The sequence below is a fragment of the Mauremys reevesii genome, linkage group 2, assembly GCF_016161935.1.
Source record: "Mauremys reevesii isolate NIE-2019 linkage group 2, ASM1616193v1, whole genome shotgun sequence".
NCBI lineage: Eukaryota > Metazoa > Chordata > Testudines > Geoemydidae > Mauremys > Mauremys reevesii.
In genome coordinates this window covers 147367166-147383457 of record NC_052624.1, presented here as the reverse complement: position 1 = coordinate 147383457, position 16292 = coordinate 147367166, and the positions used below count along the sequence as shown (strand labels likewise).

The 16292-nt window shown below is 48.0% G+C and overlaps 1 protein-coding gene across 2 annotated transcripts in view; it reads right to left on the bottom strand.

The window, feature by feature from the left end:
• Nucleotides 1-16292, bottom strand: part of ELMOD3 (ELMO domain containing 3) — a 39806-nt gene that overhangs the window by 14511 nt on the left and 9003 nt on the right. For both annotated transcript variants that reach the window (XM_039525669.1, XM_039525668.1), the window contains exons 5-9: nucleotides 15570-15661; nucleotides 14349-14472; nucleotides 12640-12762; nucleotides 4629-4759; nucleotides 3405-3481 (exon numbers count right to left, since the gene is read on the bottom strand). In XM_039525669.1, coding sequence (XP_039381603.1) covers nucleotides 3405-3481; nucleotides 4629-4759; nucleotides 12640-12762; nucleotides 14349-14472; nucleotides 15570-15661 — 547 coding nt within the window. The remainder of the gene's footprint in view (nucleotides 1-3404; nucleotides 3482-4628; nucleotides 4760-12639; nucleotides 12763-14348; nucleotides 14473-15569; nucleotides 15662-16292) is intronic.

The window sequence follows — 16292 nt, the reverse complement described above, 5'->3', positions numbered from 1 at the left end:
GAAGGGACCTCGAGAGGTCATCCAGCCCATCCCCCAACACTAAGGCAAGAGGAAATACATCCCTGACAGATGTTTGTCCCACCTGTTCTTAAAAATCTCCGATGACGGGGATTCTACAACGTCCCTTGATAACCTGTTCCAACGTTAACTACCCTCATAGTTAGACAGTTTTTCCTAACATCTCTCACCTAACTCTCCCTTGCTGCAGATTAAGCCCATTACTTTTTGTCCCACCTTCAGTGGACATGGAGAACAATTCAACACAGACCTCTTTATAACAGCCCTTCGTGTATTTGAAGTCTGTTCTCATGTCCCCATGCAGTTGTAGCTGGGATCATTTCACCTTGAACAGTCCCTTGAAATACGTGTTAACTACTATGCTAAACCATCTGTTCCACCTTGTATTTAGCTGTGACACTCTGAGTATATTTCCCAGACCTGAAGAAGAGCTCAAGAATGTCTCTCTCACCAACAGAAGCTGGTCCAATAAAAGGTATTACCTCACCTACCTTGTCTCTCTCATGTCCCCACTCAGTCTTCTTTTCTCAAGACTAAACAGGCAGGTTTTTAAACCTTTCCTCACAAGTCAGGGTTTCTAAACCTTTTACCATTTCTGCTGCCCTCTTCTGGACTTTCTCCAATTTGTCCACATCTTTCTTAAAGTGTGGCACCCAGAACTGGACCCAATACTCCAGCTGAGGTCTCACCAGAGCTGAGGAGACAATTACCTCCTGTTGATACACTCCAGAAGGGTATTAGCCTTTTTCACAACTCGATCACGGTGTTGGCTCATACTCAATTTGTGATCCATTACAATCCCCAGATCCTTTTCTATAGTACTCACCACCTAGCCAATTAGTCCCCATTTTGTAGCTGTGTATTTGATTTTTTCCTTCGTAAGTGCAGTACTTTCCACTTGTCTTTATTGAATTTCATCTTGTTGCTTTCAGACCAATTCCCCAATTTATTAAGGTCATTCTGTACTCTACTCCTGTCCTCCAAAGTACATGCAACCCCTCCCAACTTGATGGTGTCTGCAAATTTTAAAAGCATTTCTCTACTCCATTATCTAAGTCATTAATGAAAATGTTGAATATCGGACCCAGGACTGAACTGTGCAAAGACTCCAGTACACACGTCCTCCTAGTTTGATTGTGAACCCTTGATAACTACTCAGAGTACAGTTTTCCAACCAGTTTTGCCCCCACTGTATAGTAATTTCATTTAGATCACGTTTCCCTAGTTTGTTTACGAGAGTGTCAAGTAAGACTGTGTCAAAAGCCTTACTAAAATCAAGATACATCACATCTATTGCTTCCTCCCTATCCACTAGGCCTGTAACTCTGTCAAAGAAGGAAATCAGGTTGGTTTGGCATTATTTGTTCTTGACAAATCAACCCTGGCTACCCCTTATAACCCTATAATCCTCGAGGTGCATAACTGATAGCCTGACTTCTCTGGGACAAATAATGAAGCAGACTGGTCTGTAATTTCTCTTTGTTCCCCTTTTTAAAGACAGGTACTGTTTGCTCTTCTCCAGTCCTCTGTGACCTCACCCATTCTCCAAATGTTCTGCAAGGTAATTGCTAATGGTTCTGAGATTGCTCCAGCCAGTTCCTTATATACCCCAGGGTGAATTTCAAAGGGCCCAGCTGACTAGAATACATCTAATTTATCTGAATATTCTCTAATCCATTCTTTCCCTATTGTGGCTTGTGTTCCTTCCCCCGTGTGGTTAATATTAATTGTGTTAAGTATCTGGTCAACGACCTTTTCAGTGAAAACTGAAGCAAAATAGGCATTGAATAGCTCAGCCTTCCTGGTGTTGTCCATTATTAGCTCTCCTTCCCTGCTAAGTAGAGGGCCTACACTTTTCTTCAGCTTTCTCTTGCTCCTAAAGTATTTATAAAACTTCTTCTTATCGACTCCTATGTCCCTTGCTAGGTGTAACTCATTCTGTGGCTTAGCCTTTCTGATTTTATCCCTACCTCCAGGGTCAACTATTTCTTTGCATTTGTCAACATTGCAAATCATCTGCCATCACGGTGCCCACACACCCAACTTGGTTAAGTCCCACTGAAGTTCTCTGCAGTCCGCTCTGGACTTGACTAACCTAGATAACTAACTATACCCGAGCCTGGATATAACCCCTGTCCTGCAGTGCCCCAATTCTCCTCAGTATCAAGCCACACCAGATACTGGAACACACACTCATTTACGTAGCAGAGTGCTAAATACATATACAGCCCTACGCTAGCAACCTGTCTGAGACAGAGACATAACCAATCCTCCAGCACATATAGTACCCTTAGACATACAATCCCTTTACTTCCAGATGCACAGCTAAGTAGAAAGTCCCTGCCTGCTTTACTGGGGTACAACTCCTTCCTCTCTACCTGTGCTCACATTTCAGGCCGCCTGCACTACAAAGCAGCACGTCAAAACCAAGTGGTAATTGGGTCTCGTGGCATGGTGGTACATGAAGTGTAGATGAGCCTTTAGTAATACAGCCTGGGATCTACACACAGGGCTCTAGGGCAGAGGTGGGCAAACTACGGCCCGTGGGCCACGTCCAGCCTGCGGGACCATCCTGCCCGGCCACTGAGCTCCCGCCCGGGGAGCCTAGTCCCCGGCCCCTCCCCCGCTGTCCCTCCTCCCCCGCAGCCACGCCACCACGCAGGCCGCACTCTGGCCAGCCGCTCCTTCTGGGCAGCGTGGGGAGCGCAGCTGGCTCTGGCCGGGTGTCGCGGATGCGAGCTCCTGCTGCTGGTAAGGGGGCGGGGAGGTTGGGTAAGGGGGCAGAGGGTCCTGGGGGGCAGTCAAGGAGAAGGGAGTGGTTGGATGGGGCGGAGGTTCTGGCGGGGCGGTCAGGAGACAAGGAACAGGGAGGGTTGGGAGTGGGAGTCCCAGGGGCCTGTCAGGGGGCAGGGATGTGGATAGGGGTCGGGAGGGCAGTCAGGGGACAGGGAGCAGGGGGGTTGGATAAGGAGGTGGGATAAGGAGGGGGACAGTTGGGGCAGGGATTCCCGGGAGGAGGTGATCAGGGGACGAGGAGCAGAGGGTGGTTGGATGGGGGTGGGAATCCCGGGGGGGGGCTGTCAGGGGTCAGGGGTGTGGATAGGGGTCGGGGCAGTCAGGGGATAGGGAGGTTGGACAGGGGATGGGGGTCCCGGGAGGGGGCAGACAGGGGACAAGGAGCGAGGGGGGGCTGGGTCAGGGGTTCTGACGGGGGCAGTCAGGGGGCAGGAATTGGGAGGGGGCGAATAGGGGGCAGGGGCCAGGCTGTTTGGGGAGGCACAGCCTTCTCTATCCGGCCCACCATGCATTGCGCAACTCCAATGTGGCCCTTGGGCCAAAAAGTTTGCCCACCCCTGCTCTAGGGCCACGTTGGGCTGGGAACTCACCGAGAAAGATGTTCTTCCCTCAGGGCCTGGATCACGATGCGAGTGATATTTATAGACATGACACAGAAAGGGAAATTCTGGAAAAGAAACAGAATGAAACCAGCGATTCCACCCCCGTTCTCCCGGATAAGGCCCCTCTTCCCTCCAGCACCTGGACAATGTCCTTCCTTGGGTCTCTGTTCTAGTTAGAGATGGGCCCAGATCTAAACCCTGGATACTGTAAATTCATTGGGGCCGGGGCCACCTTTTTGTTCGGTTTGTACAGCATCTACTACAGTGGGACCCTGATCCATGACTGGGGCTCCTAGGCACTCTGGTGATATCAATAAATACAGATACAGACTCGGGTCAGAGTTTGCAGCTCAAACCCCTTTCTATTGGGCCAAACCCAATCAGCCCTGACCCTCAGTTTGGCTCCAGTTATTGAACCCACATTTTAATCTGAGGGTTTGGTTCCACCCATTCCCATTATGAAGATATCAAGTTTGGATCTGGATTAACAGATTCCTAGACCAGAAGGGACCATTGTGGTCTTCTAGACCGACCACCTGTATAATGCAGGCCATTGAATTCCCCCCCAAATAATTCCTGGAGCAGATCTTTTAGGAAAACATTCAATCCTGATTTTAAAATGGCACTGATGGAGAATCCACCACGGCCCTTGGTAAATTGTTCCAGTGGTTAGTTACTTTCCCTGTTAAAAATTAGTGCCTTATTTCCCGTCTGAATTTGTCTAGCTTCAACTTCCAGCCATTGGATCAGGTTATAGCTTTGTCTGCTTGACTGAAGAGCCTACGACCAAACAGAGCTGGGGTTTGGTTCTGGCATATGATTTGAGCCTGTCTTTGATTAAAACATCTTCTCCCTCACCAAAACAGAATAAGCAATGATGGGTGTAAAACAAGTGAATAAAATTAACACACACCATGGGGAACATTTTATAAGTGAGAATTGTTTGGCTAATGGGACTAAAGTTTGGCTAAAGGGAGGCTGTGGAATTGGCAACATCAGATTTATTCAAGGTGGAGAGTAGCCAACATCTCTCAGGGCTGTGGAAAGACAACACCATTGATCAGAAACTGGATGAAGCAGAGAATCTGGGACGTGAAAGAGTTTTCCTAGCAGCCAATTGAAGAGCAGGATTCCACGCTTACCTTTCCCTGAATTTAATAATAATAAATAAATACCAATCCAGAGTCAGAGTTGAAGGAAGGAAGGACATGCCTGTGATTCATGCTGGGACAGCTTGAAAACGTCTCGAGCTAGGGGTAATGTCCGAGAGTCCATTACAAAATACAGAATTTGCATTAACCCGAGCAATCCAGTCCCACGCAGGTCTGTCCCAGGATCCATACCTTTAATATAAAACCATACAGCCAGGTAAGCCGTGCATGTTCCTGTCCTGAATCACTCAGTATATGCTCTCCCTGTCTTATTACATGCCTGCTTTGGAGCACGATATATATTCTGACAAAACCTTTCCATTGCCAGTCCTTATGGTTGCTGAGAAAACCTCAAAAATATCAACCGAATGATGCAGTGATACCTGCCTGAATTTGCAGTCAGCCTGCAACAAGTGGTGTGAACTGTCCCATTCATCTCGTGGAATTGGCATTTTTCCCCAATCAGCCACTGAATTCTGCATTTCCACCATGGAATTCACTATTTTGCTGCAAATGGGAACCCAATATATTGTCTCCCTCATCTGCCAGGACCTGCCCGCAGCTGCTCTTGCTCTTTAGTTTTCACATCCAGGAGAAGTTAACTGGATGCCAGGGCAGGCTTCCCACACTGCTCCATGGAGCCAGGCAGTAAAGGAGTCACAACCTCCCTCCCTTTCTTACCTTTTCCCTCTCTCCTCTGTGGATCCACCATCTGCAGATCAACTTTCCCCGCCGGTGGGCTCAGGCCCAAGCATTCACCAGAATGCTTTTTAGCCACTTGATGCCTCAGAAGAGTTGCCACACCAGCTAGCAAAGGATTCTGGGACATGCCTACGGCCATTACAAGGAGGGAGTAGTGAGTCATTTGGAGACCAAATGGGGAAAAAAAGGGGTTGGTGCTTTGTTTGATTTGAGTTTTTATGATGACTAATGAGGTGATAGCAACCTACCTACCAAACAACAAAATGCAAAGAGTTTGTTTTTTAATGCTTATTTTTTAGATGATAGAATTCAGCTCTTCTCCATCCTATCTAGCCTGGAAGACTCTGGATAACTGGAGATCATTTTTTACAAAAGAATCCACTGAATTCTTCAAGCAAAAGCTTGTGAGTTTACAAATTCAGAGGACTGTTTTAGTAAACCGCAGAACGTTTGCGTGCCTGAATAAAACGTTTGGAACCTTAACTCAGCATCCACAACAGCTAAAGTCAGATTAATGCGGGTATAATAAGAGCTGAATGTTACTTTATAGTGGTGAAACGTAGGTACTGACAAAGTGTCTGGAGCAAAAGCTGCAAACATTGGAGATGAGGTGCCTGGGGCATATCCTAGGCATGGCAAGGATGGGTAGACTATGATATAATTACATCTGTAGAAGACCGAAAGTGACTACAATCATCAAAAGGTCCCAACTCCAACCAATGGGCCATCTTGCTAGAATGACCCTGTCCCAGCTGCCTAAAATTGTTCTCTTTGAAAGACTGCATGGAGAGAGTGTCATGGACATCCAAGAATATAGTCGTGCCCCAGCAGGCTCAAAACAGACACGGGCGAAAGCAGCTCATAACATCGGCCTACCCAACTGGGGCGTTGGAAAAAAGGAGACAATGATGGTCACGTAGCACTCCAAACATGACACAGAAGGGACTGGTGCTGGAGGTGAATTTTCCAGCTTGGGTAGACATGTGCACACTAGCGCTGACTGAGCTCGCACACTAAAAATAGCAGCGTAACCATGGCGGCGCAGGCAGCGAGACAGGCTAGCCGCCCTGAGTACAATCCTGAGATCCTAGGTATGTACGGGCTATCTTCCAGGCTAGATAGCCCGTCTCACTGCCCGCACTGCCACTTGTAGCATGTTAGCATGATCAACACTCGCATGCACACGTCCACCCCCGCAGGAAATTTCACCTCGAGCTGCTGTGCCGAAGACCCCTGTGTGTCACGGTGACTAGTAAAAGCTGCCAAGCCTCGTACAGACAGGGGGAGAACATTGAATGTACTCTGTCTCTCAGATGTCTTCGACATTAAGGTAGGATCTGCTGCTGACAGTCAAGTCGAAGTAACTCCATCAACCAACAAACGTGCGACATGGGAGGACAAGGTTTCAAGAAGTTTGAGGAAAACTTTCTCCTGGGAACTATGATTAGCATATGCAAATGGGCAGATATAACTACAGAAGAAACAGAAGCATCGATCCCTGTTTCTCGTCATCAATGTTCTACCTCTCTCCTGTCCACCGCTTTCCATCCTTCTTCCCAACCACAGAAAAGGACCATCTGTCATGGTCTTCCCTGCCTGTCACCCACTACCTATCTCTACTTTGGTTCAGCCAACCCTCCTTACGCTACCACCATGCTAGAGATGCAATGCTGCTTAGTCCCATCCTGTCCCATTCTCCCCTCATTCGTTCACCTACTTTCAGGTAATGGAAACTAGTCCAAGAGAACAGAAGCAGTACTGCCTAGTGGACAGAGCACTGGACAAACTCAGGAGACTTGGGTTCTAGTCCGAATTCTGCAAGTGGCCTGCAGGGTGACCATGGGCAAGTCACTGCACCAGTCTCTGCCTCAGTTTCCCCATCTGTAAAATGAGGCTAAAGATGACCTTCTTTGTAAAGCGCCTGGAGATCTCTGGATGAAAAACGCTATATGAGAGCATGCTATTATTATTGTTATGTAACCAAGGACACACAGACTGCAAGGAGTTTAAGTATAAAAACAAAAGCATATTTTATTGCAGGTGCACAAGACACAAGCTCATTTAGGGTACGCTGTATCTGCTACAACCTGTGCCAAACAACAGCATCTACACAGTACGAGGCAGCAAAGGAATTCGTGGCATCTTCTCCTTAAAACGAAAACCCCTTGGCATTTTCCCTGGTGTCACTTTATAGCACAGACTAGCAAGCAAATGTATTTACAGTATTGAACAGGCATCTGTGGCTCTGAAGGGACAACAGAATAAGCTGTCTCCATTCTCTCCTTAAACACACTTCAACCTCCACCCCCAAAAGCAGAGCACAGGGGCCAGAGGATGGATACCTCCCAAAGAATCTGAAAATTAAAAAACAAAAACAAAAAACAAGGAACATCCAAGAGCATTTTAGGCTCGTCGCATGAAAAGGAGTCCATGTCTGCCAGTAAGTCCTGGCTTGCAAAGCCAGGAAAGCAGACAAGACTAAAGAAAATTAACTGGCCACTCAAACCAATATCAGGGAGTTAATCTCTGAATACAAGACAGTGAGAATTAATTTGCTCTCAGCAAGTACAACCAATGGAATTGCTACATGCAAATTAGCTGTAGAGGAAATGTGAGGATTGGTGAGTTAGTTCTGATGTCACTTAACAGTTGCCCAAGTCATTTCCCTTAGGACACATCTACACCAAACACTTTGGCCAATGCAAGTTATGCTGGCATAAAGCTGCCAGAGTTAGTATGCTGCTTGTGCGCGTGTATACTTGACTCCTTGTGTCAGCGATGTGCGTATTCACCAGGAGTACTTGTGTCGATGCACCATGGGTAGGTATCTCAGTTTGCAAATCACCATCTTCCAGCGCACTGTCTTTTGGGGTGGCCAGGAGCAAAGAGTCAGCTTCCCAGCATGCAACATTCTTCATCCCAGAATGTCATCCATATCCCATCATTTTCATGCTTTTATAAAAAATCCCATGAACCCACATGTCTCTCCTCACTGTCTGCCATCTGTGACAGAAGCGTGGAGCCTGCACAGCTCTGCTTTATTGTCATGAGAGTTGCACGCACAGGGTACACGATCCTCTGGTATTTGCAGAGACGCAAGAACAACTGAATCAGCAGGGAATATGATGCTTTCATGGACGACAGATAGCTGTGGGACATAATGAAAGTCAGTTCAACGTGGTTCCTTTCATTCACAGAGCGGCTGTAGATGGTGGAGCGCCATTTCTGGGCTGAAAAAACGGGCACGGATTGGTGGGATCGCATCATAATGCAAGTTTTTTGATAGAATGAGTAAAGACTGCAGAACTTTTGGCTGCGAAAGGCCATATTCCTGGATCTGTGTGCCACGCTCACCCCCACCCTCCAGCACAGCGGCACCAGACTGAGCGCCGCACTGACAGCGGAGAAGCAAGTGGCAATAACACTGTGGAAACTTGCAATGCCGGATTTCCACAGGTCAGTGGGAAAATCATTCTGCAGTTGGAAAATCCACAGAGGGGCTGTTGTCATGCAACTGTGCAGGGCCATTAACTGTCTCCTGCTATGCAGGACTGTGACTCTCAGCAACATGCAGGACGTACTGGATGGATTTGTGGCAACTGAGTTCCTGAACTGCAGTGCAGCAATAGCTGGCATGCATATCCCTATTTTGGCACCAGCCCACCTTGCCACAGGGTATATCAACAGAAACGGATGGAAGGTGGATGCGGAGCAGCTGTCAGTTGAATTTCAACAGCCAGACACAAGGGCTATTAGAAGTGCTCAACGTGGAGCTATACAGATGAATAAGGCCTTGAAAGAACCCTTTGCCAGTAAGCCACAATACTGCATTGTGATGGACTGTGCTCTACTTGGCCCTGCAGTTTTGGGGCCTGTTAGGTGTACATCCATGACCAGAACACCGTTGAGGCACCCATTAATTTTGCAGTGCTTGCTATACATTTACGGTTGTTATACTGTGTGTGTCACTGATTCTATGAGTTGTGTCACACATACAAAGTAAGTGGGTGCTTTCAGTATCACTAGTCATTCTGCAGCTAATGTTGGGAATTAATAAAGATGAATTATTATCCAAAAAAAATGTAATTTTATTGAGTAACAAAACCTGTGCAAAAAAAATCTGTGCAATTTAAAAGCATGTACATTAAAACCCTAATAAATTAACAGAACAGAGCTTAACAAGGAGAAAGAACATTCCTGTCCATTTTGGCTACACATACAGCAACTGTGGCTCTCACAGGGCAGTGTATGTGAAGCTGTGGTTGTCCTTACTGTCCGTTGGCGTATAGGGGTAGGGATGCGGCCCCTGATGCCCAGTGGAACATTTTGGGGGGAGGAGAGGCCATAGGGACGTGCTAAAATGGAATTCTCCAAGGGCTGCAGAGGGAGGCGAACCCATTATTGTTGAACCTGTAGGCCCACAAGAGTCTGCAACATCTGTGTTTGCTGCCAGAGAAGCCCCATTATGTCCTGGTGCATCTCCCTCTCCTTTGCCTGCTGGGACTCCTGGACCTCTCTCCTGTCCACTTTTTCCCTCTCCTTACAGTCTGCAATATTCACCCTCCAGGCCCTCTGCTCACAGTCTGATGCAGCACTGGCTCGCAAGATCTCGCTGAACATATCATCCCGAGTCCTCTTCTTTCTCCTCATCTGCTTCAGGCGTCCTGCATGTGTGGAGGGGGAACCCCTCAAGGCCACGGCAGTGGCTATAGATAAAGCATACAGAGGTACCGTTGTTAGCATAGTCACAACGGAAAGCAAAAGTTCAGGTTCTGAACTCCTTTCCCTTGCTGCCCTAAAGTTTTAAACACAACCTGCTTATTGCAACTTCTGCTTTGGAATGCTTGTGCCCAGCGCCATTCACAGCACCAGCTGTGGTTACTATGGCCCACAAGGGGCAAGAGAAACGAGGTGAGGAGGGAATTGCTCAGTTGCATGAAACTAGGAGTACAGGGCACTGGTGCTGGATACTGGCAGCACTTTCCACAGGTGGTGATGATTGTAGCTGACATCTGACGCCTGAGGATAACAGAGGCACAGAAAACACAGCTGCTGCTGGTGTCCCAGAGCCGCCTGAGCCCATACGCCACTAGCTTGTTTACCGCAATGGTGCCTGCAGAAGTTATCGCCGATCGGCATGGGAAAGTATCCCCTGGCAGAGGAAAAAAGGCTGTCATCCTAGAAACCTTTGGGAAAGGATTGCAGATACCGCCATGAAAATGTCATCAAGATCTCTCAGGAAGATTCAACAGCCATCCCTGTGTACATGAAACAAACTGCTATGCATGGCACCCACTGCCTAACTCCACAGGGGACTGAAGAGCCGATAACGACCTCTCTCGGTTGTTCTGCTACCTCTTCTGGGATGAATAAATTAACAAAAAGTTGATAGCGATGTCCTGCTAAGTTGGGAGCACTATCGGTACATCATTGTAACGTGAAATACATTTACACACTGACCTGAAGTTCCTTCCCTGGCATTGGGTCACCCGTGCTCAAGTGCCAGGACTGACTGGACTGTGGGGGCATCTCAAAGAGGTCCTGGATTGTGGCATAGCTGGACCCTGCTGGTTGCATGTCTCCCATCCGCCTCCTCTTCTGTGCTGTTCATGGCAGGGGTCTGTGTCTCGGAATCCTCAGCGGTACCTACAGTGGTCTGTGAGGTGGTGGTGGGCTCTCCACCAAGCATGGCATGCAGCTGTTTGTAAGAGCAGCAGGTCTGTGGCTCAGCACTAGATTGACTGTTGGCCTCTCTGGCCTTCTGGTATGCCTGCCGCAGTTCCTTCACTTTCATATGGCACTGCTGCTGATCCCTGTCGTACCCCTTCTCCTGCATCCCCCGTGCAATCTGCTCGTAGATCTCCTCATTTCTACAGCTGGTCTGTAGCTGTGCTCACACAGCCTCTTCTTCCCACAGTCCCAGGAGATCCAATATCTCCTGTCTACTCCAGGCCAGAGTGTGTCTGGAGCGCATAGCCAGCATGGGTGGCTGGGCAGTTGCATACAACAATGGAGAGCTGCTAGGTGTGATTGTCACACTGGACAATCATAGAATCATAGAATATCAGGGTTGGAAGGGACCTCAGGAGGTCATCTAGTCCAACTGCCTGCTCAAAGCAGGACCAATCCCCAAACAGATTTTTGCCCCAAATCCCTAAATGGCCCCATCAAGGATTGCACTGACAACCCAGGGTTTAGCAGGCCAATGCTCCAACCACTGAGCTATCCCTTCCCGCGGAAAAAGGCATTTCAATTAAGGCGCTGGGGAAGCCAGCCCTCCGGTCTCTATGACCCCTGGCAGTTGAGTTCACAATTGTGACCAGAGCAGTGAGGGTCAAGAATTGTTGGACAGCTGCTAGAGGGTTGTTAGGTTTGACATAGGTAATGCCGTGTCTACACTCGCACTACATCGACCTCGGTTAATTGACCAGGGCTCAACACAGCTCAGGGAGGCGGTGTTACAATGGGGCGCTCGCCTCGATGGGAACCAAATTTAAGTGTAGACACATGCACAACTAGGTCGGTGCAAGGTGGCTTACATCAGCCTAACTTTGCAGCATAGACCAGCCCTCTGTCTGTCCATATTCCATATAATCATAGCAATTAGATACAACAATCATTAACAACTTTCCTTACTTACAACTTCATTTCTTCAAATGCAGGCTATGCACAAGAGTTCAACTAACTTTAACTATGTGGGGAGCTTGAAGAGTCGGTGTTATTCTGTTGTTAAACGCACTCCAGACAAAGAAAAGACTAACACATGCTACATTGCTTAAAGAATCCAGTTTTTAATAAAAGTGCAACTCTCATTAATGGATTTATTTGTAACATCTCAGAAAATCGTCTGTAGCTGAAGATAAGTGCTGTGTTTTTTAATACACAAAACAGAGGTAGAATCCTTGCTTTATATGCACACTGAAATGCAGCCTTAGCTATGGAGTTGCAACCAGTGCTAAATCAAACCTCCCGACTAAATCAAACCCTCAGAAAGGGCTTATTATTCAGAGATCACCAACAAACAAGCAGCAATGGCCAACCAGGAACACACGGTGAACCAGCAATGCCAGCAGCATCTCACTGGGCCAGCAGTCACCGGGAAATTACTAGCTATGCCAGTGGTGGCAGCAGAAACTGGTATATCAGCATCTGACTGTCCAGCTGGCTGAGACAGTGACAGATGCCAGATCAGCAGCTGCAATGAAAAGCACACAGCGTAGAGCAGCTGCAGGGGGATGGAGGTAACAAACCCAGAATCCTTTAAGTCAGTGTTGGGTCACTTCAGCCACAGGGCCGGAGTGACAGCTGGGGACCCCACCCTCAAAGTTCTGTACTACAGAGCCCACCCTCTCCTCACTGCCTCACCATACCTTGAAAGCCCAGCTCTTCCCAGTGGGTGCCGTAGCGGGGACAATCGAATCTGGAGCCTGTTAGTTTCTTGTAGATGGTCTGCAGGATCCTCATGTGCACTTTCTCATTATTATCCAAGCCACCTGTATGGAAAACACCGATCATCTCTCTGTGACACTGAACATCCCTCTTCTCTAACGCACCAACATGGAGACATGGCCAAAAAAAAAAAAAAAAAACCCTGCAGGTTAAATGGATTCACAGAAGAACTAGACATTTATGTGGCTAGCAGGAACATCCAGTTAGGAAAAAACCCAAGGAGTTCTGAAAGGGATGGAAACCTCCATGTTTTAGCGCACAAGCCAATCCTCATACTGCACAGCGTTAGAAAGAGTCTTTCCCTGTAGGTAGGTTAACAGCCTGGTGCAGGGGTTCTTTGCACCTTCCGATGACACAACTGATGCTGGACATTGAAAAAGAGAGACTGCACAATGGAGCTCCCCAGTAAGGGTAAAGAGCCTCTGTGCAGGAAACAGAACTTTCTCGGGGGCCAGCCCCAGAATTCTGCAAGAAACTAGAGACCATCCCAATCCTCCCTACCGCCCGCTCCCAGGACGAGGTGCTTTTCTTTGGCTATGCCCTCTCTAACAGGAATACAGAGCAATGTGTGTATTTAAACTAAACAAAAAAACCAACCAAAACAAGCCACTTCACTATGCACAATTCTTCCTCCCTGGGAGAGGATGAGAGAACAAAAACCGTGGGACAGATCAGTCAAGTCGCTTAATGCACTGCTGGAAGGTGCGCAGATACTTCGGTGGGGAGCGCAGTTCAAGGACCCGAATAGAATAGAATAGAATACTGGTTTGACCCAGTGAGACAGTGCTTATGGTTCTGTGACAACAGTTCATTTAACTTGATCACAGTTTGGATCATCTATGTCCCTCTATCTATGGTACTTATCTGGCCCTCACAGACGTAGTATCTGAAATCGTTATGTTCTTTAATAGCTCCATCCTCAAACAGCCCTGTGAGGTAGGGCAGTGCTATTATCCCTATTGTACAATAGGGAAGTGAGCACAGAGAGACGAAGTGACTCGCCTGAGGCCACATAGGAAGTCTGTGACGGAGCAGGGAAGTCCCAGGCTAGCACTCTAACCACTGGACCATCCTTCCTCTTAGCACATACCAGCTAGACGTATAAAGATCACAACATCTGACTTCCCTGATTCTTTTATGAAGAGAAGAGATTTCTAAACCTGCCAAGCCCCTTCAGAGACCACCCCAAATCTTCATGCAAACAATGATCTTGGGGACCCTAGTGGGGATTTGGTACCTGATAAGCCTGACATCTCCCAGCAGGAAGCAGGTGTTTCCAGGGGTCATAGTCAAACCCTATTCAATAAAGAGACCCCAATACAAACGCTGCCTCTTTTTGCAGACAGAATTTGTGACCCAGTGACTCAGAATGTCTGGTTTGATGGAGAGGGAGGATGCTAATGAGGTGTGTAAGGAACAGGGAGAGAGGGCACAAGATGGCTCCTGAAAGTCCTCAGTCCAAGGTACGCAGGCAGGAGTGCAGGGGAAGGCACTGCGCTCCAGGACACCAGCTGAGGGGAGGGGTGGATCACACTTATATTTTGATACATAATCAAAAACAATCACCCGAGAGAGGCTGATTAAACTGGCTGGGCAGAGCTCATCCTCCTCGTTAGACGGGAATACTCACACTGGGCTATCGCCAGGGCCAGATCCCGCTCGCCTTGCAGCTGCTGATGGAGCCGCGGGGGGCCGAAGAAGAAGTGAGCCATGGCAGACAGTCCTCGCCTTTGCACTGTTGGCTGGATCTTTTTCTAAGAAAAGGATGATACATAAAGAGAGGTGTCGGGGTATGTGGTGCAGTCTCCCTTGGAATCATCTGGGAGAAAACATGGCAGCAAATCTTGTTTCACAAGAGAATTTATGAATTAATTGGGTAGTGACACCAAGAGTTGAGGTTGCCTTACAGTTTCCATTACAAGACCCTGTTTTCAGTTGCCTCTGATTTTGCCAAACCTTAACCTCTCAAGATTAAATCTCCCATGCCTGGTCTTGACTTCAGACTGAAAATTTTTGCAAAGTTACAGCAAAAACATTTCAGCTGCTTCTGAAAACGAAGTTAGAAGAAAAATAGGTTGGTCAGCCAACATTAAAAAAATTCATACAACTGTTCCTTTTAGACGCTCTAGCATCTCTATGCTTCACTGGAAGGACTTGAAATTTGGCAGCATGGAAGATGTGGGGTCAGAGAGGTGCCTTTTGTCATCTCTATGAAAATTCACCAAGATTTAGGTGCATTACACACCTTTGTAAATCCCATTTGCACATGCTCAAAAGAGGTTTGTAAGACTGTCGCAGCTATGTTCTGTTGCACTGAGCATGCTCTAGCCCAGAAGTGAAGGGGCTGGACATCAATCTTCCTGGAATTGCTCCTCCCAGCTTACAGGAACTGGGGCACCAACCACCAGAAGTGAGTGAAAGGCTATTCTCTCCTGTGCTACCAGTGCTCTCCCTCTTAGCGCCCAAGCTACACAGAGGAGGAAGCAATCTGACTCGAATGCAGGGTGGTAAGGGGCAGAAATAGTAGCGGGAATAAGCTGGGAAGGATAGGACCAGAGAGAGAGAGACTGGAAGCGGAAAGGGGGGTGACTGGGTTTGGGCAGAAGACAGCATAACAGGAAACAGGAGCAAAATGGGGGAGGCTGCCTCTGGCCAGGAAACCCTGAGTTCTAACCTCAGCCCAGCCCACCCTACCCTCACTGTGTGGCCTTGCACAAGCCACTTCACCTCCCTGTGCCTCAGTAAAATACTCACCGCAGGGAAGCGTCCCAGGGACTAATGAGTTCCTGTCTGCACAGTGCTACGAACACGCATAACGCTACATTGTTCAATCCCAGTGGTTCGTACATACCCTGCACTCTGACAGGTCAGCTGTCTGGAAATACTGCAGTGCTTCATTGAAGGCAATCAGGGGCACATGACCTGCAGACGTCCCCACGAGCCCTGCAAATATGAAAGAAAATGGCCCTGCCTGGGATTCACGACAAGTCTTGTTATACTGAAAGAGGCACAGCCTGCTCCACAAAAAGCCCTGCACTCCGACCAGCTTCCCTCCCCCATCGGCGATGCTAAACTTTGCCTATTGGCCTTACAGAGATGCTGTGCTTGTGGCAGGCCAGGCCTCTTACTTTCCCACAAATTTCTCTTTTGTTTTAAGATCTTCTCCAGTCGATATTTTTTTCCACCTGCGTCCAAACTTAGACCTTCATGCGTAACAGCAGGCACACAGCTTGTAGGATGCGCTGGCCACCCCACTCAATTTGCCCACGCCACTTTGGACAAGAGATGGACACGGTCACAATTTCAGATTCTCTTTGCCAGGGCTCCTCCCCTGTTGGTTCATAAGAAGAGTGAGTGGGGAGAGTGGGAGCATGCTCAGAGCATCTGTGATATCCGTGGGACTTTGATCAGTGGTCACAGCCCGGAGTTTGGAAGATCATCGAGACACTGCTATTGGGAAACATTACACAGAAGGTGATCACATTTCGGAGGGGTGAGTTTCAGATGTTGGGCATGTCACCAAAACAGCCCCTCTCTCCTTGAGGAAAGTTTCGGCTACATGGAGGCACCTGTG